Below are 20916 nucleotides of genomic sequence, written 5' to 3'. Positions count from 1 at the left end.
TTGCCTTTCGCCGACTGTCGCAGGTGCGCTCTGCGTGACAATGCGACTCTTTGTTCCAGGCCGAGCCCCTTGCCCGCCCGCCCGCCCCCACAATGCACGTCACATGGTCGGGGCCGCGATGAAAGCGCCACCGGGCCGGACCCCGCGAGGATACAGAACCGGAAACAACAATCGTCCGGCATCAACGCGAATACTTCGAAAAACTGGCGACTATATTTGCTGATTTAATCCACCTGTCACGAAGCAAAGATAAAATAAACAGATTTTTCCGCTCCCGAAATCATGTTGTCGTCACTAAATATCACACGCACGAATGTATTCATTATTGTTTAAAATAAAATAGGTCAAGGGTGCTGCTGTTGTTTAAGGCCTAAGCAAACTAAACATCATGGTAATTTTGTGGGGAATATTTAAGAAAATGTCATGACAACATTATTGTAGTAAATATTTTCCTTTTTATGAGAATTTTCGAGATGGGTAAAACTTCGAGAAGAAGCAAATATGAAGGATTTAACTGGTTTCGTGTTTAGAAGTATCACGGTATCTTTTCTCAAAACCGAGGACAAATGGGAGCTGCTACTCCGCGTACCACGTTTTGTTCCGAAAACAGAAACTTTCGTGCCAACCTCCAAGACCCTTCGGCGCGAAATTGAAAACAAAATACGATGAAGGGGACAAAAATAGCTCCCCGAAGGATCCTACTTCTTGTGGGGACCAACGAAGGGCCCAAACGTGCCGATCTCCCACTCATGACGTGCGCCCGGGCACCGGGGGAGGGATCGTTGCTGTGAGCTAATAGGGGCTCAGGTAACATACCCGGATTTTTCTGTGGAAAGAAGGCGACGGGTAGCTTTTACCGGCATACTTTTACTCCTGGTTGTGGAGCAAGGGTCGCTCAGTTGCTTCATCGTTATCGGCGACGGAGTGGGGGCGCTTTACTGGGACTTAAGCGCATTGTGGTGATTATATGTCGGGGTAAACTGATCGGCTCCGGAGTTTTAGAATTGCCGGAGGAATTCGTCGTTAGATTTATCTGAGCTGGGGGTCGTTCGCTGGATGAAAAAAATACTGCAGGATGATGTAAATTTTTAACATCGATACAAAGCGCTTTTGGGGATAACTGCCACGCAAAACCGTAGGCGTTGCCGCTCACCGGTGGCTAGTAATTCGGCGTTAATATTTTTTCCCATTTCAAATTCAGACGCGTCGAATTTCTTCGCAAAGCTAACGAGGTGTTTCCTTTGTGTAGGCATTGATCGGCGATCATCTATAACGTCGCGTTTGACTTCGAATAGCGATATAACGCGCGACATAACCAAGTCGCTACGTGGAGAAGGATTGGAACGCAAGGAGCGAAAAAAGTCCCAATGATTAATATGCAAACCGCTCCGACGCAGGGCCAGGCTGTTACCTTCAGTCCGCCCTTACAGAGCTCCGGGATGGTATCAATGATGCCCGCACCGACTAATAGTAAGTACTGGTATGCATAAAAAATTGAAACAAAATTTTGTGTTTTATTTTGGGCATCTTGTTTTTGGGTACATAATCAGGATCTTTGTTTAAGTCGATTCGAAAGGGGTAACAAGCAAAGTCCCTCCGAAGAACAACTGCTAATTTTTTGTTTTTTCTTGTCAAAAATATTTCTAAATGTTATTTTACAATTTGTCTTAAAACTGGAAAAAAAATATCGCATTTAGAGTGTAAAATAATCAGGAAAAAGTTCTAAACGTAAAAATCATTTTGTTTCATTTTTCACCTGATGAAAACAATTGCTAAAAACGTGCCTTATCCGTTTCTTGAACTTCATTTGAAGCAAGATTCATACTTTAGCCAACACGCAACAGGCAATTGTTCAAGGGCACGAGGCAGCTATAAGCGCAGGCCATTTTGACGCAAGTTTACAGATAGCTGTTTATTTTGTGCTACCGGCGTGTCTGTCGCCTGATTTCAATTGAAAGCGTGACCGTCGAGTCCCATCTGAATAAACTGTTGTCGGAGCTCGATCGAGCGATCAAACAAAGTTTGTTCGCTTTGTCATTACTTCACGGATATTGCGAAAAGTGAGAATTACTACTGTTCACCTGGAGATTCCCACAAGGCGATGATGGAATTCTTTTAAAATTATGAGCTCAAAATGTAAATATTTGCAAGGTGTTGGGTATTCTATGAGGGAAGTTTTGCTTTGGAAAATAACATTTAATCAACCACAAAGTAATTAACGCTTGATGAACTGTCTGATGCACAAATAAAATGCCAAATTAGATAAGAACAACTGAGTAAACGTTTTGGAACATTGATAATTAATTGTTGGAATGCATCATTTTAACACTAAAACTCATGTTGAAAACTCCCTATAATTCGACTGAATTGTACCCCAACCCCACGACATAGATCACAGCAATGAAAGAATTTCAAGCCATCAAGCAGTAACTAGATTGTTTTTAAAGAAGAACTTTGCCGTCATTAAGCTTCCGCACTGGCCCACTAGGGAACAAGACAGAGATGGACTAATTTCTTGCGTTTTCGGTGGAATGCGAGCGACGTACATTCATAGCCTTGTTTTCTTTGTCGCCTCAAGCCCGGCGCACGCGAGGAATCGAGCTCTGCAATGCAAACGGCATTTCGATTGGGATTTATCCCTCGATGAGGCGGTGACAGGCCAACCGCAATTGATGGCGACGCTTATCTGGGCACAGATTTTTGTCCGATTAGCCCGAAATTCGGCTGACGGGCACCGACGGGTTTTATTATTTTAGCAGGGGGCTGTGGAACGGCCGCACAATGCGATCTGTTTGGAAAGGCGCGCTGGTCGGTGCGAGATAGGTGGAGGGGCAGCCAGCTTTGTGCTCAGGCGCGTTTTCAAAACGGTGTCAAATGGATTTGCACAATGGCGAGGTATCAATGGTCGGTGTGCTCGGGCAATTGACGCAAACAAAACTCCGCTTGGAGGTGGAGGGCGACCGCAGTTGTCATGTAGGGGCAGGCGGAGCGCCACCCGCATTTTGATGGCTTGTTTTTGGTCGTGAAATTGCGGACCTCCCGCTTGTCCACACGCTGTCATAACAAGAACGAGACCGACTATAGGTGCGGGTGGCGATTTTGGGTTTGTTTACTGAGCGAGGGATTTGGGAGTGACGTGGCAACATTATCGGCGGCCCAGTTGGTTCCTTTTTGAGTTTTGATAGTGTAAAAAAACAAATGTGAAAATATCGGACAAAAATAATCTTCACTGGTTATAATATGCTGGGAAGAGGAGGAAAAGGAAGACCGGATATTTCAAAAAGTTTCAAAAATGAAGTTTTATGGCAGAATGTGCAGAAGAAACAGGCGTGGGCAGAGAAACACAGGGTGTATTTGATGCAAAAACGAGGCTAATTATTTTACTGCAGAAAAAACTTGAAATTACAAATATGTCAAGCTAGTTGTAATAGTTATTATGTTTTAATAAACATTTATGTATCTTTTCCTCTTGTGTGTATAACCGAAGGTTATGTTTAATTAAATTTGTGTTTGCGCGTGCCAAAGTAAGAAGGCTTGAAAATAAAAGCTCGATCATGATTTCGTGTCTGCGCCCCGGTATGAGTCTTGAATCGTCGCCATTCAAGCACCCCGACCGCCTATCAATCAGCAACCTCACCGCCAAACAGAAGGAACTGCTAGGTGAATGTTACGTGCTTTTGTTGGGAAAAGAGGCTTCATATAGCTGCTGCCGAGACAGATGCAAACCGAAAACAACAGTCAAAAAACAAATTACCCTAAAGTTATATTTGTCGAAATTATTGGAAAGTTTATTGTTTTTTCCATGATAGGATGTGTTGATGTCGGTATCAAATAAAATCAACGGTTTGATTAGAGTTCAGTCACGCAGAGGAATTTTGTCCACTGGAAAATCCGCCATTTTGTAACGCCAAAAAGCGATACATTGATACGTGCGTTTCAAGCCGGCGTTCTATACTTAAACTGTTTGTTAAATTACAAAAAACAAAATAAACCGTTCCTACACCAGTTAAATTACATGGTCGTATTTGCAAATATAGGTATAGAATCATGTTTTAATAAGACTGTGATTTTTTTTCTTCAGATACTAAAAAATTATATGAAACACTTTTGCTTCCAAGAGTCAAAAACGACTTGTAAAGGCCGAAGGCGTTAGTGTCTCAAAATCGCCCCATCCAAAAAACACTTGGACATGCAACAAAATATTGCAAAGTCCTAAAATAAACACTAACAATGGTTTGTATGTTTTTACAGACCAAACCTTCGGAGAAGTTAACCAGCTGGGAGGCGTTTTCGTCAACGGGCGCCCTCTACCCAACGCAATCAGGCTTCGGATCATCGAGCTTGCTCAGCTCGGCATCCGACCGTGTGACATCAGCCGGCAACTGCGTGTAAGCCACGGCTGCGTGAGCAAGATCCTGGCTCGCTACAACGAAACCGGGTCGATCCTGCCCGGGGCGATCGGAGGCAGCAAACCGCGGGTTACGACACCAGGAGTTGTGCAGGCGATAAAAGAGTACAAGGTTCGCGATCCTGGCATCTTCGCCTGGGAAATCCGCGACAGGCTGCTGAGCGACGCTGTATGCGATAAGTACAATGTTCCTTCTGTAAGTTCCATCAGCCGCATCCTCCGCAATAAAATCGGCAACGTGCTGCACCCCAACAACCCACTGAACCCCAACTACGTTCCTAGTCCGACAATGGACCACGCCGCTTCCACGCAACCCGGTGCCCCACGTACGGGTATGTACAGTAACCCCATCTACAACCACTACATGGTACCTCCCGTGCCCAAGAGCTCCGCGATCCCGAACGGCACACCAGCGTTACGCAACTCAATGGGCCACACCATTTACTCGCACTCCGTCACCGAGATACTCGGCTTTCCAAGATTTGACCAACCACACAGTCAAGGTAAGCAGTAAAACAACAGCAACTTTCATACATTTTTCAGGGGCTTGAAAAACAGTATTAGTGGCCTAAAAACATTTCCTACACTGATGGTAAGACAATTTAAATCAATGAACTTATAACTAAAAGTAAAACCAACGGCATTTCTAGTGCTAAAAAACATATTACGCAAGCGCAAAAGCAACACGATAACTCAAATCGATCAACTGCCCTAAAAGCCTAATTGGAGAACAGTTCACCGAATTCATTGACGAAAGACGAACTTCAACCGTTCTGTCTTGTAACGGCATAAGTTTTGCGCAGGGAACGCTTCGTTTATTAACAAGACGGACATTAGTCTGTCTTGTACCAACAACCCCGTAAGTGCCTCACGAAAGAACGAAGCCCCGTCCAATTAGCGTTGTAACACTCGCGGGTTGGCGTTGTTGGCAAAGGGCTAAAAGGGAAGCAAAGTTCGGTTGCTATTTTTGCGTTATTCACCCCTGAAATGCATCAAGCCGGGGACCCGTGCAGTTTTTTAGTTCGTTTCCTCGCCGCATGTAATGAGATATCGCCGAACGAAATTTTCTACAAGCGGTCCTCCCCCAGCACCAGACTCCAGTCACGCCCAAATGAGAATAGCGTGACTTTCCCATGGGCCAGATGCGTGCCGCTTTTTGCTTGTGAGTTGCTGCCTGTTGCCCTCTGTGTACTTTTTGGCTTTAACCGTCCATTCAGGGGGACGATGACAAATATGTCGGTTTACGTGAGTTTTAATCTCGACCAATAAAGATCCAAACTCTGTCTTTTGCGAGACAGAAAAAATCACTTGACAATCCGTCATGATTACAAACTAGGAAAATACACAAAATTGCTGTTTCCTAAATTATTATTTTTTCGCGATGTGAAGATGTCAAAATCGTGGTCGTTTTAAAAGTAGTTTTTCGCAAAAGTCAGAGATTTTAATCGATAACAAATATTAATGAGCAAGCGAACAGTCAATGCAAAAAATTGTTTTCGAAACTTCTGTGCACAAAAGTCACGAGCAAACAGCAATTCAACACCGGCCAGCACCTGAAAGCGATCCGATTTCCCAAGCCACAGTCTTCAGGGGCGGGCGCCCGGATTTTCAGTGGCCGTAAAATGAGAGACAATGCGGATTGTGAATGCATCGCGTCGCGTCAATGGCTCGCGCCAAGCGAAAGCGATAAAATGCATAGACACCTAAACGTGTAAAGGCCAGTAGGCAACCACTGCCCAGGCATGACCTAAAAGTCCCTATCTGAGCATTGTACCGGCTCTCCGCAGTCAGATTCGCCCAATTGAGTGCAAAAAAGCGAAGGATGCAAACGGCGCGACCGCATATGCCTGCAAGCCAAGCGCGACCAACCGCCATTTTGTATCCGCTTGCGCGTCGGTCAGAGTTGTCCGAGACCCAGCTTAGCGGCGCGCGCCGTTACGCAACATACAAGTCATGCATTATGCATAGAGGCGCTTCGGACCTCGGCCGGGTCCCCTTGTTAGCTACATGCGCGCGTCCATGCCCACTTGGAAAGCCGTCAGCGCGAGTAACGCTAGAGCTTCGCCTACCTGACCGAATACTATCTGTTTTGATTCACGTTCAAGACACGCACGTGTAGCAGATGCGTGCAAGCGTTCCGACCCTTAACGAAGCGAGTGAAAGTTTTCTTAGCGCCGTTCTGCCGTGGCAATGTGCGCAGGCCTGTCAGGCCCTGCCCGTGAAAGCCTGTCGAACGACAACGTGGGAAAATCTGACTGATATTCACACGTATAAGCAGGGGCTCCGCTGCTGAAAAATCAAAATAAATCACAAAGCCGTTGTTCTCAAATTTTTGTCAAATGTAAGTTGGCCTTTGGTGACTATCGGTAACGACTGTCACTAAACAAAAATGCAGAATAAAATAGAACCAAGTGAAAACATATGTCAAAGCCCTACAAAAATCATATGAGAATATGGAACAAAACCTTACCACTAAAATTCATTGCTATCAGCTTTTAAATGTCAATATTAGTCAATAACCTAAATATCAACACGCCACAGAATCACAATTTACAACAACACAGTATCGGAATATTTGTGTTAATGTCCCAACTATTTGTTACCAGCAACCACTCACCCGAACCAGCATATGATCGAAGGCAACCAAGCAACTAGCAGTGCCACTGGCTATCAACACCACCAGTTGGTTCCAGTAACCATGCCAACCATGATACCAAAGCTTGAAGAATGGAACCACATGACCGCCTACGGGGTACCGCCACCGACACAAGTGACGTCAGTGGCACTTAACGGATCTGAAAAAGATTCGCCAGATGCTAGGGAAGTTACTTCACTACATACTTCCAGTGAAGAGGTAAGTTTTTCGCAGTTCAATGTTTAAACTGATTTTTCAATCATTCAACACATTTTGAACAAATAACATTATTACAAAACAAGCAGGATTTATAACAAATACATCTGACACAGAATCGACACACAACAAACCAGCCCAGTACAGTGTACGCAGCACCGACAAACCAGCCTTTCGTAGCCTCCAGCGTAGCAACACCCATGATGCAGCACTCTGCTTACCCATCACCAACTTACATGTCACCTTATGGACACCCAGCATGGCAACAGCAACACATGTCTTTGCCCCCAGCGCCATCCGCCATGAATGGGATTGACCAGTCCATGATGTCACAATCAGGCGTGCATTCTCAGCAGGCTCATCAGCAACAGCAACAACAGCAACAACAGCAGCAGCAGCAGCAGCAGCAGCAGCAGCAGCAACAACAGCAGCAGCAGCAGCAGCAGCAGCACCACCACCACTCACAAAATGGCGCGCAGACTGGAGGGCAAGTTTACCAGAAGCAAGCGCACACTTCGCAAACAGGCAAGTTGATTTTTCGCAGCTCTTTAGTGTGATCATCAAATCGTGTTTGCAACACAAATTACGGACTTGGGCCACGCAGTTTTCGCTAAAAACTAAGATCTCCGTGGATCCACTAAAAACCAGGTTTCTATAACAGCAACGACATTTCGGAGTAAACACGGATAAGTTGTTGATCCCTAAGGTCAAATTACCGTCAAAATTTTCAAGGTATTTGATTGCGTGACACAACACGCACATTTGACTTCATTCAAAGGGACGCAAACTCAATTTTGGGCGCTCCGTATGCCCAAGTTTTGATTCGCTTCGGTGCAAACGCACACAAACGCTCTCTCGGCCCTGGTTCGGCTGCACGTGTTCGCCTTTGAAGTCTTAGCGTGCTCGCGTTGGACAATTGAGAAAAGTCATAATAAGGCAAAACTAATAACTGTGTTGCGCCAAAATTGTCTACATACTTATTAGTCAAAAACCCACCTTCACTGAGTAATTATACTTGAACTTTTACCGCAGAACCAAAGATTTCTTCGGAAAGCAAGTCAACGTCGGTTGCGAGAGTGACGATGGCAAATTCTGGGCCTGTTACGTCGTAATATTTGTGTTCCTTTTCGTCGCTTGCTAAATGCTGCAATGATGGAACTCAAAGCGCGCGTTTTTCGCGTGAGGTGGCGCGTGACGGAGGCTGCTGGTGACATGGTAACCGGCCAAAAACGAACAATCATAAAAATGCAGCACCAACACTTACCAATACTACGACTTGTACTTGGAAATCTCGAAAAAAACGTGTTTTCTAGCCACTTGAACGATTGTATAACAATATGCAACATAATACTTGAAAACAGCTGCCTGTAGAAACAATTTTAGCATGTCAAATAGCCATTTCTTTCTACTGCCTATTGCTATTTTGTGGGAAGAAATAACAGTTTTGTTTTTTTACTTGTGATGATTATCGTATAATTGTTTTTTGTGTTGTTCGTTCTGTATCAATCGCGCCCGAACTTGCACTAACAAATACGTTGTATAAATATATATATCTTAATATAGTAGCATTACTAACTTGTTTTAGTTCAGTTTATTGCATCGATTGTTGTTTACCCCTACACTTTGTGCTACTTAAATCATGGTGGATAATAAAAAACAATAAACAACAACTTGGTCATGCGAAAATGTTTGTGACTCGAATTTTTGTATTGATAAAAAGCGAGGGTTACAGAACATTGAAATGAGCAACAGTTAATTAGAAATTATTGCAAACAGTTATTTTGCCTTTTTTGAAACGCAGTCTCCACTGCCATATGACGAAAATCTAATTCAATAGGCCTTGTTAATCCGACCAACGACAATTCAGGCACGCAAAGCGAGGCATGCCATCCATTGTCACCCATGGTAATGCGTATTTTGATGCGGGATCATCGGTTCCTTTATCCGTGACTTTGTTGTGATTGGACTGGGCTTACCGACCCTTCACAACGATTGACACCACCATTCGCCGACGCCCTGATTTTTATCTTGTGGGCTGCCAGGCAAAAATCACTCTCACGCAAGTAAATCCACACCGTTTTTCAAATCCCAGAAGCAAAACTAATTCCGTGTTGCTGTAATTCATTGGTTCCCAAATGGTGCGTCGTTTTAATGTTGTAGGGGCGTCGCAAGCTTACTTGAGGCTTTGGACAGATTTTATTTCCATACCAGATTGCATATAGGTAATACAGGCGAATTCGTGTCTGAAAACTGGCAACATTTTTCGGTGCGTCATGACATATTTTTGGGATAAGAACGTTACCGTTTCATGAATGTTGGAAACCACTGGTGCAATTGACTAGCTTGTTTGATGCTGCTAAGCAATAAAATAGCAATGGTTGTTACTTGAGTATAAGTTGGGCGAAACCTGCAATAAGATAAATTGTCCAGTAAAGAAAATGGTTACTGTGAAAAGAATTGCTGAGATTCAAAAATAATATTTTGACACTTTAAAAGAGGTGTTACTAACTTTTTCTAATGTTAAATTCTCCATTTTTAAACAGGGTTTAAAAGAGAAAATCCATAGCAACCTCAATTTGCTCGTGGTTAAGAACCCGCTGACAGTTACGATGACAATAGAGAGGGGGTAGAATACTCCGTATATCGACATTGCTTTTTACCGGGCGCTTGACATCTGACCTCTACATTTCCGGAGCTGCCAATCGTGCGGTTGTTTTTTATTAAGCCCCGCTTCTGGTCGTCCTTCGTCTACCGAGTTTACGATTTCTGCGGGCGCTGGTTGTTTTTTCTGCCGATTTCCCAGGTTGAATGAATCATCGTGCGATGGAGTTCGTGCAGCTTACAGGTTGCGAAATTATTGCTTCGACCGCCTAACTGTCGACAGAAAGCGAACAACAACTGGGACGAAGTTGGATTTTTTTAAAGAGGTGCTTTTGCGTGGGGAAGGTAATGCAGATTATGTAAATAGGATTCGTAGACTCTCGTGAATGTGCAACTCGTGTAATGTTAAATCCGGACAAAGCAATATTCTAGACTAGATCATTATTTCTTGCCCTTTTCTATAGCACCCCCTGACATTTTTTATTTCACACCTAAACACTTATCATCCCGAAAATATAATTGTAATGTTGGCACAAGAAACACGTTTTCGCTGATGTATTTATTGGAGGAAGTAATGAACGATTGGAAATGACAAGATGAATGAAAGCACCGACGTTTTATGTGAAACGGTACGAAAACACCAAATCAATAAGAAGTTGCACAAACAACGCAGTTACACAATAAGCAGCTATAAAGTTCTGTTTTGCGGAAACTCGACCAATTTCATTCTCCATGTTTCTGGTGATCTGCTTGTTCAAAGCTTTCCGTTAGCGTTTGGATCAAGAAACGAGAACAACATACACCAAGATATTGGTTCAAAACCCGCCAAAGAACTAAAACGAGCGTATGAGGATTGTAGCGAATCGCATGCTGCACAGAGTAACACTCACATTGTAAAACGGATATGTTTTTCCATCCGCACAGGATCAAAGCGGCGGTCTGTAATGCGATTGCACATATTAAGCTGTAAGCAATGCAGATTAAACTGTCGCAAAAAGTTCCAGATAATGGATGAATGGCTATTTTATTTCTTCGTGGTAATATAGCTACAAAAATACAGACAGTGCATTTACTGCTTTGTAATGGTTATCTGTAATGGGGCTATGTGGAAATTTTAAAGGGAATATAAAAAACGGACAAGCACGGCGTAACATCAAACGAATGGTTTTTATGTACTTAATACTATAAAGTTCTAGTCATCTTCAGTACAGAAAGGTAGAAATTTGACACGAAAACGAGTTTACAGGAAAAACTGATCAATAATTTAGAAAAAAAATATAAACTATTTTCATATTAATGGCACAACACGTTACACGATCACAAACGGACGTAAAAAAATACTCAAAATTGCTCGAAACTTTGGAGGAAATTAGCGATTGCACAATAACACGCATTGGCTAATTATAAACACATAATAAAATGTTATCCAGAGAAACGCAGCAAAATACACAAAAATCGCTAAAATTTAAAGCTGAAACTGTATAGTCGCAATACAATAGCATCAATAAAACATAAAATACCAATGTAACAATAAAACAAGCGTACACGAGAATCCATGATGAAAATCCGCTTCTAGACCCGACTGTAAACGTTAACAACGCACGACATTACACAACGCACCATGTGAAAATACATGGCCAAAAGCAAGGCTGTACCACACTGCACGGTGCATAGTCGTGACTGCGCAAAGAAAACGCATTGAAAAAATCAAGAGCGGCTTGAGGTCTAGGGAAACTTTTTGGCCAGAAACTCGGATATGGATTCGTACACCATCATCATAATCGCACCACCTGCAAGTCAAAAATTATAATGCGATTTTTTTTTGTCTAGGTCGTCTGTTGTCGACTCGACTCACGTGGCTCCCAAAACTTGTTCAGCCCAAATTTTTTTTTAAATATTTTGTCGTTGAAGTGTTTCAAGAAAAATAGTTAATCACAAGCGATTTATTAAGAAAATGTTTGGCATTTAACAATCTTTTGTGGCTTAACAACACAATTATTTGTTATTAAGGTCATGTCCGGTATTTTATAATATACAACCATCTGTTCAAATAGCTTTGTGACCCAATGTGTCCTTGCGAGCCACTTCTGGGCCATGGGCCACAGTTTGGGAACCTCTGGTCTAGGTTATAGGGCAATAAAAGTCTTACTTGGTCCAAGTCTCATAAGCTTCGGCACCAAACCCTTGTACAACGCGAGGAATCTAAAAATATCCACAATACAGTGTTACTAAGCAACGACTGGTATTTTCTGACGTAAAATAGCTCACCCCTCCTCTTTGAAAATGATGTACATGGCCTTGTGTGCGCCGTAGTACTTTATCTGGCCAGGGACGGGCTGGGGCCCTTGTATGCGACTTTTTGCAACATCGTATGGAATGTTGATGATGGAAGCAAGCGTCCCAGCGGCAAGACCCAACGTCAGACGGTAGGACACTTTGGCGAAGTTGGACTGAATTGGAAAAAAGGTGAAAAGTTGGTTATTTGCCTTTGGATGTTAAACAGTTTTTTTTGGTGAGATGAAAAGAAAAAAAAATACTTGAATTGCTGTTGTTTTGCTTCGCACGGAAGGACAAAAATTGATGCCTACAAACATATAAATTACATACAAATGCAATTCATTGCAATGAACAATGAGTTAGTTGAGTTGTGAAGAACAGTTTCAAACCATCCACCGTCTTCACAGATACGGGGCACAGCGAAATCCCAGACACCACAAAAACGCACTGAGCGACGATCGCCAAGCCGGCGTGAGCAACGTTTTACCACTGGACCGTTCACAAAAACAATGCACCACCGAACGTCCATTCACAAAAACCTCACAGGGTGGGTTTCACGCTACATAAACTGACAGTTTCACTTCTCGGGGCGTGAAAGACGAGGTTTTGTCTTTCACGTTCGCTTGCATGCATCGGCCCGCGGCCTGTAGTCGCATGCGAGCGCTCGTGCGAGGCATAACGCCCATAACAGTCTTAACGCGCCGTTACCAATGCCCTTCAATGAGTGTTGAGACGTCGGTATTCGTCAGCATTTGACGCCCGTCGAGCATCCATAAGGCGACACAACGCGGTTCTGGGAAAATGGCGTTCAAGGAAAGGGTGTTTTGGATTCGACGTGCCTTGTTAGTACCAAATGGCCTTTATGATCTTGGTGGTGTCGGGGCTGAAGTCGATATGTCTGGTGGTGTAAGAAGGAGGAACGTTACAACCAGCACAGCATGAGGAAAACCCCATATTTTGTGAAAGAAGGGGAGGTTCCCAGAAATTTCATGCAGTTCCCGTTCCCTGGTGATTCGAGCAAACACAGGTGATGTTTCCACAGCTTTGTTCAGTTGTTTTCCAATTCCCTTTTCACAGCACATTGACGTAGGCACCAAAACAACACAGTAACCATGAGTCGGGTTCTCATTAAACTTTCTGCACAGAGCAACGGCGGCCTTCGCGTGCAAGGGGGCGTAGCATTCCTGGGTGTGTTCGACCAAATTAACTTCCACGCTTCAAACCCAATCCTGCCGGAACACTGGGGCCGTCAGGGATAATCAGACCGGGGTCCCACGGACAGAAAGGAATCGCTACGAGGTTATTGGGCGTGAATAAGTCCTTTCACGCTCGGAATTGCGGGAAACAAAAACGCGAAGGCCGTGGACTGTGAGCGGTACCATGTAACACAGGCCGGACGACACAATGTCAAGAAAAGGCCAGCGCTGACGCTAATTTATCAGCAACCGGAGGGGGTATTGTGTCACGGACTTTTCGGGAGAGGAAATGAAGCGATTTTGGGGGCCCCGAGCCCATTCGCGGGTGGGGGGTGGAGGGGTTCTTGTTCAAACATTAGGGAAGGACAGAGGAGGGAAAGGGTTTCAAGTCGTTGCGTGACAAGCGCCACAAAGCGCATAGCCGGGTCCAGAAAATATAAACACGCTGACATGGTGGTTATATAGAGTAGCGGCTGATGTCAATCTCGTCGTGCCAGGGTTTAGATAAAAGGGCGTCGACGACTTATGACCTCATCGATTTGGACGCAAAAACCGAAGAAGAACCCGAAATAACAATTTTCCATGGTGTCCATGGTGGATTTAAGACAACGTTGAATACGAGTAGTTGAGAAAATGGTTATTATATAAAAAAAATTAAGTTTTCGAATTATATCCTATGGTCACGCATTCATTGTCTTAAATACTTCCATTCATGTTCAACTCACATTAGGCGTATCTTTTATTTTCTACGGGGTTAACTCGTTTGCATACCGAACCATGACAACATAGAAATCAGAAAAAAATGGCCAGCTCTTTAGAATATGCCGTTTTTACAGCGGTCGCTACTGAAGTATCCAAAGTGACCTCGGCGAGACCGGCGGCTTTGGTTCCCAACAGCCCGTGGCAGGGTTTACCTTCACCAAAGTGGACACTATGGCGCGGGGAACAGATGGACCGGAGGAAGCCGTGACCCGTGTACAAACAAGTGTCATAACCAGGAGGCCACGTCACTTGCCCCACGGCTTTGAACGAGGTAGAAAAAGGCCTTGGGACCACGGCACAGGTGTGCGTCGCCCGCTTTTAACGAATTTGCTATGGCAACACCGGGAACGACAATTAGATTAGCGAGGGCGGTGTTTGCAGTTTGTCGAGCACGTAAATAGCGTCAAGTCGGATGTGGAATGTTGAAGAGAACACGGGTGGCGACGACCCTCGACCGTGGGGGCGAGTCTGCGATTTTTTTGGCAAAACTCGAAACAACTGAATCATTGCCACGAACTTTAAAGTACGTCATTCTGTTTTCTTTAAATATTGCTTTGGTTATTAGGGTTTGATTTTAGTTTTGTTTCCTTAAAAAAATAAAAAAGCAACAAACTGCGTTTATTTACGCTTCATGGAACGTGTTTAATTAAAACGCATATGTGTTGAACGCAGGAAAAACTTTACGAACCATTTTTGGTCAAAACCTAATTACGTACAGCCTTGGTTTTGTATTACAGAAAATGCAATTGTCCCATATTTGGAAAGGAAATATTTTAAATATATTTTTAAGCATAATTATCTCCATCTGTTTAAAAACAACTATAAGAAACAAAAAACAGATGAAAACAGCATATTAGGATTCTAACCTCGGTTTCGGGAATATGTTTCTTTGCCGAATGAAATACGCCGAAGTAGACCATGTTCCACACCCCATGTCGACCCAAGGTGGCGGTGAGTCCCCTGTTGATTCCCATCATTCCGTACCCATCAGCTTTGATGATCTGGCGCGCTTTTGAGAATGTGGATTGTTGCTGTAATCAGTGATATATTTTAATATGGCAAACAATAATGTTTGCGAGGAGTTATTTTCGAATGTGATTCAAGTGCTTTAGCCACGCCAAGATTACGTCAACAAATTTGGGTTAAAATATCAAAAGTAAAGATGGCACTCTGGTGCGTTCCAGGAGTGCTTTTGTAGCGACCCAATAAAAAATTTTGACAAAACAAATTGTATAAATAATAAAAAACTACAATAGGACAGTCTGTGGAAATTAGGAATATATTTTATTTTTACGAAACAGTTTCAACAATGGGTATTGAAGCCTTTTTGCCCCTAAAATGATGCACCCTAAAATAACACCATTCCAAATATTTTTTTTTAATAAACGAGGCGTATTTTGCTTAACTTGAACATATAAATAGTTTTGCATGACCCGGGCCACACTACCTTAATGAAGAAAAAGAGCGCTGAGCATAGAAATCTTATCGATCATTCAAACAAAACATGCAAGAATTTTTTTCTTGATGCGAGTTTATTTGCCGAACCGATTTTTCAGCGCACTGTTAGGAATGCCTGCAGCCAACTGTCACACTATAATTCCATCATCCACGGGGAGGATAGCTCACAAAATCAACAACGGAGCAAATAAAAAACGACGCGTCTTTGGAGAGCAAGCGGACTGTAAGTAAACCTTCAGAAACAAGTGGATTTTCTCGTGCAAACCGTCGAGAATATCCCATGATGCGGGGGCGAGCGAATTATCACATCGGAATGCGGTTCTCAACAAACACAAGACCCAGCACGGAGGAATAAATTCCCAGGATTGAGGGCTTAATTTTCTGATGCCGATTGAAGGCAAAAAAACAGTGTCGCTCGGAGGCACAACGCCCGCTCTAGTCATTGGCAACTTGGCGTGACCGCGGCATCTCGCCGCGTAATCGCATTTTGCCGCGCGCTGTCATTAAGGTTCGCCGTTATTGACTCTGCGTATCGACCCCAAAGGGCTGGGGCCCGGGCCCGTACTGACTCACCCCCAGCGCTATTGCGTGACAACCTCCCCATGAGCGGGAAGAGTATTTCGGACCCGGGTTCATTGTTTGATCAGCGCCCGCACCGGGATTACCCCCATCTCTCATTGTGATGTCACAGATACAATGGCGACAATTATGCAAGCTATGCCGGTCGGTTCGGTCCTGGGGGAGTTAGAAAGCAGTTTCGCCCCCGATTTAAGGGGTAAGTAGTGCGCGGCCCCCGCGGCCCACCCAGGCTGACACTCATTAGGACCCATTCGCGGCTTTGCCGAGGCCGCGCGGGCACGGGAGACACAATACATGAAAAGGTCTGTATTTAACAACAGTCGTCGAGAGTAGGTCTGTTGAATGAAACCCGGCGAATGTGGACGTGTGTGCGCAGGATTTTTGGTTTAAAAGGTGTGCCGGGGAAAACGTATAGGCCAAGTGATAGATGCCTGCTCTGTCGCCAGTCTGGGAGTTGATTAATTTTTGCGCTGACATTACTTCCTCTTAAATGTCTCTGATATAATCTACAATGACAGTAACCTATTCGTATCCCTCAATATAACGGAAAGATTTTTGGTGAAATCCCAGTACCTGGTAAAATCGCTTGACAAAATCAAACTACAGATTTGACAGAATGGTGTGTAGTTTTATAGTATGTGGAAATAAACTTTTTCATGTTTGTGGTGCTTCATTATTCAAGAAAGTAATACCCAAAAAAATATTGCATCCAAAAAGTTTTTACGTTGTCGAAAATTAAAAAAAAAACACTAGTTTTACTGTAAATATCGCACGAACGGTTGACCGCAATGTGGCGCTATCGAGCAATCTCTCCAGAATGTATCGGTGTATTTTGTCACCAAATTTACTCTTGACTAGCATGTGGACAAAAGCTATTTCCGTGTTTACCCTCGGGCAAACGAAAACCGGTTGCGTTACTCACGTCCTTCAACTTGATGTCCCTCTCCGACTGCAGTTGAACTTTGACCCTCTCGAATGGGTTGATAACGACTGCCTCAGTGAGACCTGAACACAGGCCAGCTAGAGAGTAGATCTACACAGAACCACAAAACACACTTGTACAATATGACATTATGTTCTGTCTGTGGACGCTTGAACAGTTGCATAACTGTGACATAATTATCGGAGACTGTTTTTTCGGGTTTGGTTTTATTGGAATAATTCGTAAATGGAGATTTCGGCGGGGACGAAGCAATTGTGCAGGGAGGTTAATAGCTTGCGGGTGTTCGAACAACGACACTTACACCTCCGGTGTTATACGGCCTAATAAACGAAAGAAAGTGCAGTGTCATGCCACGTTGTAGTGCGAATACTGCATTAAACAACTGGATGGGCACTTTGTAAATACTTGTAAACAACTTGGCTGTGCAGTTAATGGGGACTCAGTTTACATTGTATTATTTATTTTAATTAAATACTAAAATAACGTTTGCGCTCTCGGGATTAAGTTATTTTAAATGCTTGACACTGGAGAGCAACACAAAAACAGGTGACGTCATCACGTTGCATGTTTTCTTACGAATTTCTCAATCGAGGGTGGACGTGTTTACAGCCAGAGGGGAGGTAGCTCCGAAATTGCGAACCCCGATATTCTTAAGCTCTCTTGAAAATTGTTGGGACAATAGCAGTCCCCGAACGAATTACGAGTAATCCGTCTGGGGGGCAGTCGACGTGGACAAAGCACCGTCCATCCTTTATCGACGCTCAATGACCGGTAAGCGCTAAAGTAAACGTGCAGCCAGTGATTGGATGCGCAGATTAGCGGACGTGTTGATTCGCCAGTGACACGCGTTGTGTAAACCGCTGTCATTTGGCTTTTCTGACCGAACGAGCCAAAGTCGTGACGTAATCCAAATTGGTTTGGGAAATGGCGATTACATGAACTGTGCAGGAGTTTTTTATGAGGTCTTATCAATAATTTCAACAAAATGGGAGCCAGGCTACAATACGTGCCACTAACACGTATTGCGCGCACAACCAAAACGTAACTTCTTTTGAGTGATTGAAAATGGAAGTTCATTGTTTATATGAAAAATACTAGATGACAAAGGATATCCCTGTAGATTAAATTATTAAAACACTCACCAAAGGAGTTTTGGGCCCACCCATGCTGAACAGGTCCTGATATCTCTCAAAGCAGAAAAACTGTAACACAACCACGAAAAATCGAAAGCATGAAGTTTTTTCCATGATACATTAATTACACGGCCTGGTATGTTTATAAACCACCTCTTTAAATATCATTACCTTGACTGCTCTCTTAGGTGTTTCTGCCAGAATAGGGGGGAAAATTCCTTTGTAAAATGAAAGGAATCTATGTCGGAAATTAAATGCTTTTTAAAGAATAGGGTGGCTGGCATGACATAACAAAGCCACTAACCCCTCGGTTCTGTACATGGTTGTGAAGCAGTGGGCAACTGAACGGTAATGAACAGAGCCAGGTGCACTTCCCTGTAGTTGGAACCTAAAACACTTATGTTACATCCAATTGCCTTTGGACCATGCTATTACAGTGTTGTAATACAGTACCTTGTTTTTACCACATCGAGTGGATGCATAAGACATATCTCAACGAGGCCTGAAAGCACAGAGAAAATTAATTTGTAAAACAGACACAACACTGGAAATAATCATGATATAGATGACAAGCGCCAAAAATGAGGTCTCGGTTGATTTCAGGCACTTGAACCATGTCAGGCTATAATTACTGCATTGGTAACATTGCGTGACTGCGTGCGTTGCAGATGAAATCTGTAGTTTCCAAATTTTGATTTTTGGTAAAGTTTATTTCAGGTCCTTTCGTTACAACACAACATGTAGCAATTTATGGCATGGAAACAAGTTTTTTTAATTAAGCACCAAATGGAAGCATAATTTTGGATTTATGAGCAAAACAAACCAGGATATGATATCGTAAGACATATATTTTTTTTACAACAGCTTGGTTTACACTTGGCAAAAATGCACAAAACCTGTAAAGTCATAACATCTTAATTTATTTTGATAGAGGTCAAGAGCATCAAAAATATGTAGTAACAAAACTTTATTTTAAAATACAAATTGATTACAAATGCCCTATCAAAAACAAAAATGTATTTCATATAAAATATTTTGCCACCTAGTAACCACATTTTTCATATAAAAAATATGTATTTCATATAAAATAATAAAGTTTGGAAATTAACTCTCTTCTGCCACCTAGTAACCACACATGGCAAACCATCATGAAAAACTATAAGAAGTATAAATAACATTTTGAATATTGTTGAATTTTTGTTGAACAAAATGAATTTCGTTTGGGCAATAAGGTAGCATTCACCACATCCTTTTTGGGTTTATATGTGAAAATATTAAAAACATTAAGAGGTTTTTGTTACCTGCTCCACCACCAGCAACCAATTGCTGAAACATTCTTTTGAGTGAAGTTGGCTCCGGTTTGTGTATTACTGACACTGGCATATTGCTAATTGTTGCCGGGACAACTGTGTCACTAGAACTATTTGCCATGACTCGCTATTTACAGTTAAAAACTTGGTAAAAACAGAAACAAACAAAAGCTGTAAAACAAAAGAGTTTTAAAAACAGACACAGATGATATAATTTGTGAATCTAAATCTTACTGGAAGGCACCAAATGAGCTAAGCCTTTCTAGAAATAAAAATGTAGTGTACCTCGATGCTGTAAAGGATTTGCAGCTAACCTAAAACAGCTGACACTGCATGTTTACCCAGTACATAAGCAGCTCTTGATGGTCTAGTATATGCTTGCACAGCAAGAAACACAATAAACCTCAGATGTTGAGTGTACCTTTGCTGTTTTGTCAACATAACATAAAAATTACCAAGAACGAATGTACGCACACACACACGTAACAACTACCATAAAACATTCCCGTGTTACGTGTATAGCGCAATAAACAATCAAATAAGAAAAACCGGTTTTTCATCAGGTACAATGATTATGCAGAAGATTTTGATACTGTGGTGCTACAGTTTGACTGACTATCATAAAAATGACTTTAATCGCTAGTTGCTATGCTAATTACAAACAATGTTCAAGCTGCAGTAAACAAATTAATTTATTACAATACGCTTTACACCTACAAGTTGTAACTCCGTATATTTAAAACCATTTTCGGCGTGCAACGTAATGTACAAATGGTACAAACTGCAACAGTACAATCGCCACTTCAGGTAATTACAATCTAATACAACAAATCAATAAATTCAATCAAGAAATCACCTTACAAACTCAGCATGTGCGCGTCAAGCGGAACGTGGAGCCACGTGACTTGCGGCACGAACTCAGCATTCCACAGCGCCACCACCCTGAAATGTAAAAAAAATGTTTTACACACTATTTGGCGTAGCGTAGCCAAAAACCGTTTTACTTTGTGCGGTGTGGTAAAAAAACACATCGATATAGTGCAATACACATTCCAACGCCTCTGTTATTACTGTTGTTATGTGACCAATAAGCTCCCCCATACCATTCCAGTTGCCATAGTTACTCGTTGACGGGATTAAAATGGGTCTCATGCAAAAGGACAATGTGACATTTATGGCGCAAAATGTTAAATACCGTCTTTCGTTTTAACTTCTTTTTTAAACCACGGACGTCAAAGGAATATGGTACACTGTTACAACAAAACTTAAGACTTTTTCATTTCAGCATCGATGTCCCACTCGAATTCCATGTATCACTTTTACGTTGGAATTCTTTGCAGCAGAAACGGGGGTGTCATTCCTTTGAGCGAAATTATTATTTCTGCTTCAAAGAAAAAT

The 20916-nt window shown here is 42.7% G+C and overlaps 3 protein-coding genes across 4 annotated transcripts in view; 2 read left to right on the top strand and 1 right to left on the bottom strand.

Annotated features, from left to right (window-relative positions):
• LOC145890641 (neurexin-1-like) overlaps window positions 1-20916 on the top strand; it is a 142378-nt gene that overhangs the window by 111524 nt on the left and 9938 nt on the right. The gene's annotated exons all lie outside the window — the stretch shown is intronic.
• LOC145890728 (paired box protein Pax-9-like) lies at window positions 789-8934 on the top strand. 2 transcript variants are annotated; one of them, XM_082981873.1, is made up of 6 exons: window positions 789-807; window positions 1250-1470; window positions 4252-4911; window positions 7015-7262; window positions 7376-7784; window positions 8292-8934. In XM_082981873.1, the coding sequence occupies exons 2-6, from the start codon at window positions 1368-1370 to the stop codon at window positions 8369-8371; spliced, it is 1500 nt and encodes a 499-aa protein (XP_082837999.1). In that variant the 5' UTR covers window positions 789-807; window positions 1250-1367; the 3' UTR covers window positions 8372-8934. The 2 variants fall into 2 exon arrangements, with proteins under 2 accessions (XP_082837999.1, XP_082837998.1); XM_082981872.1 differs by lacking the exons at window positions 789-807; window positions 1250-1470 and adding an exon at window positions 3485-3660.
• LOC145888492 (mitochondrial 2-oxodicarboxylate carrier-like) lies at window positions 10422-19685 on the bottom strand. The gene is made up of 10 exons (XM_082979246.1): window positions 19510-19685; window positions 18662-18710; window positions 18513-18596; window positions 18380-18446; window positions 18218-18277; window positions 17055-17165; window positions 14962-15126; window positions 12129-12310; window positions 12010-12062; window positions 10422-11650 (listed from the first exon to the last, which is right to left on the bottom strand). The coding sequence occupies exons 1-10, from the start codon at window positions 19637-19639 to the stop codon at window positions 11586-11588; spliced, it is 966 nt and encodes a 321-aa protein (XP_082835372.1). The 5' UTR covers window positions 19640-19685; the 3' UTR covers window positions 10422-11585.

This window comes from Ascidia mentula, chromosome 2 (genome assembly GCF_947561715.1).
Source record: "Ascidia mentula chromosome 2, kaAscMent1.1, whole genome shotgun sequence".
In the NCBI taxonomy this organism is placed as follows: domain Eukaryota; kingdom Metazoa; phylum Chordata; class Ascidiacea; order Phlebobranchia; family Ascidiidae; genus Ascidia; species Ascidia mentula.
The sequence above is the reverse complement of the archived record's forward strand: the minus strand, read 5'-3'. Positions and strand labels throughout refer to the sequence as shown.

Coding starts and splice junctions, on each gene's coding strand:
- LOC145890728 (XM_082981872.1), top strand. CDS start 3,555: ATGATTTCGTGTCTGCGCCCCGGTATGAGTCTTGAATCGTCGCCATTC. Junction 3,661..4,251: donor CAAACAGAAGGAACTGCTAG/GTGAATGTTACG, acceptor ATGTTTTTACAG/ACCAAACCTTCGGAGAAGTT. Junction 4,912..7,014: donor TGACCAACCACACAGTCAAG/GTAAGCAGTAAA, acceptor ATTTGTTACCAG/CAACCACTCACCCGAACCAG.
- LOC145888492 (XM_082979246.1), bottom strand. CDS start 19,639: ATGGCAAATAGTTCTAGTGACACAGTTGTCCCGGCAACAATTAGCAAT. Junction 18,597..18,661: donor CTCGATGTGGTAAAAACAAG/GTACTGTATTAC, acceptor TAAGTGTTTTAG/GTTCCAACTACAGGGAAGTG. Junction 18,278..18,379: donor CACCTAAGAGAGCAGTCAAG/GTAATGATATTT, acceptor GTTGTGTTACAG/TTTTTCTGCTTTGAGAGATA.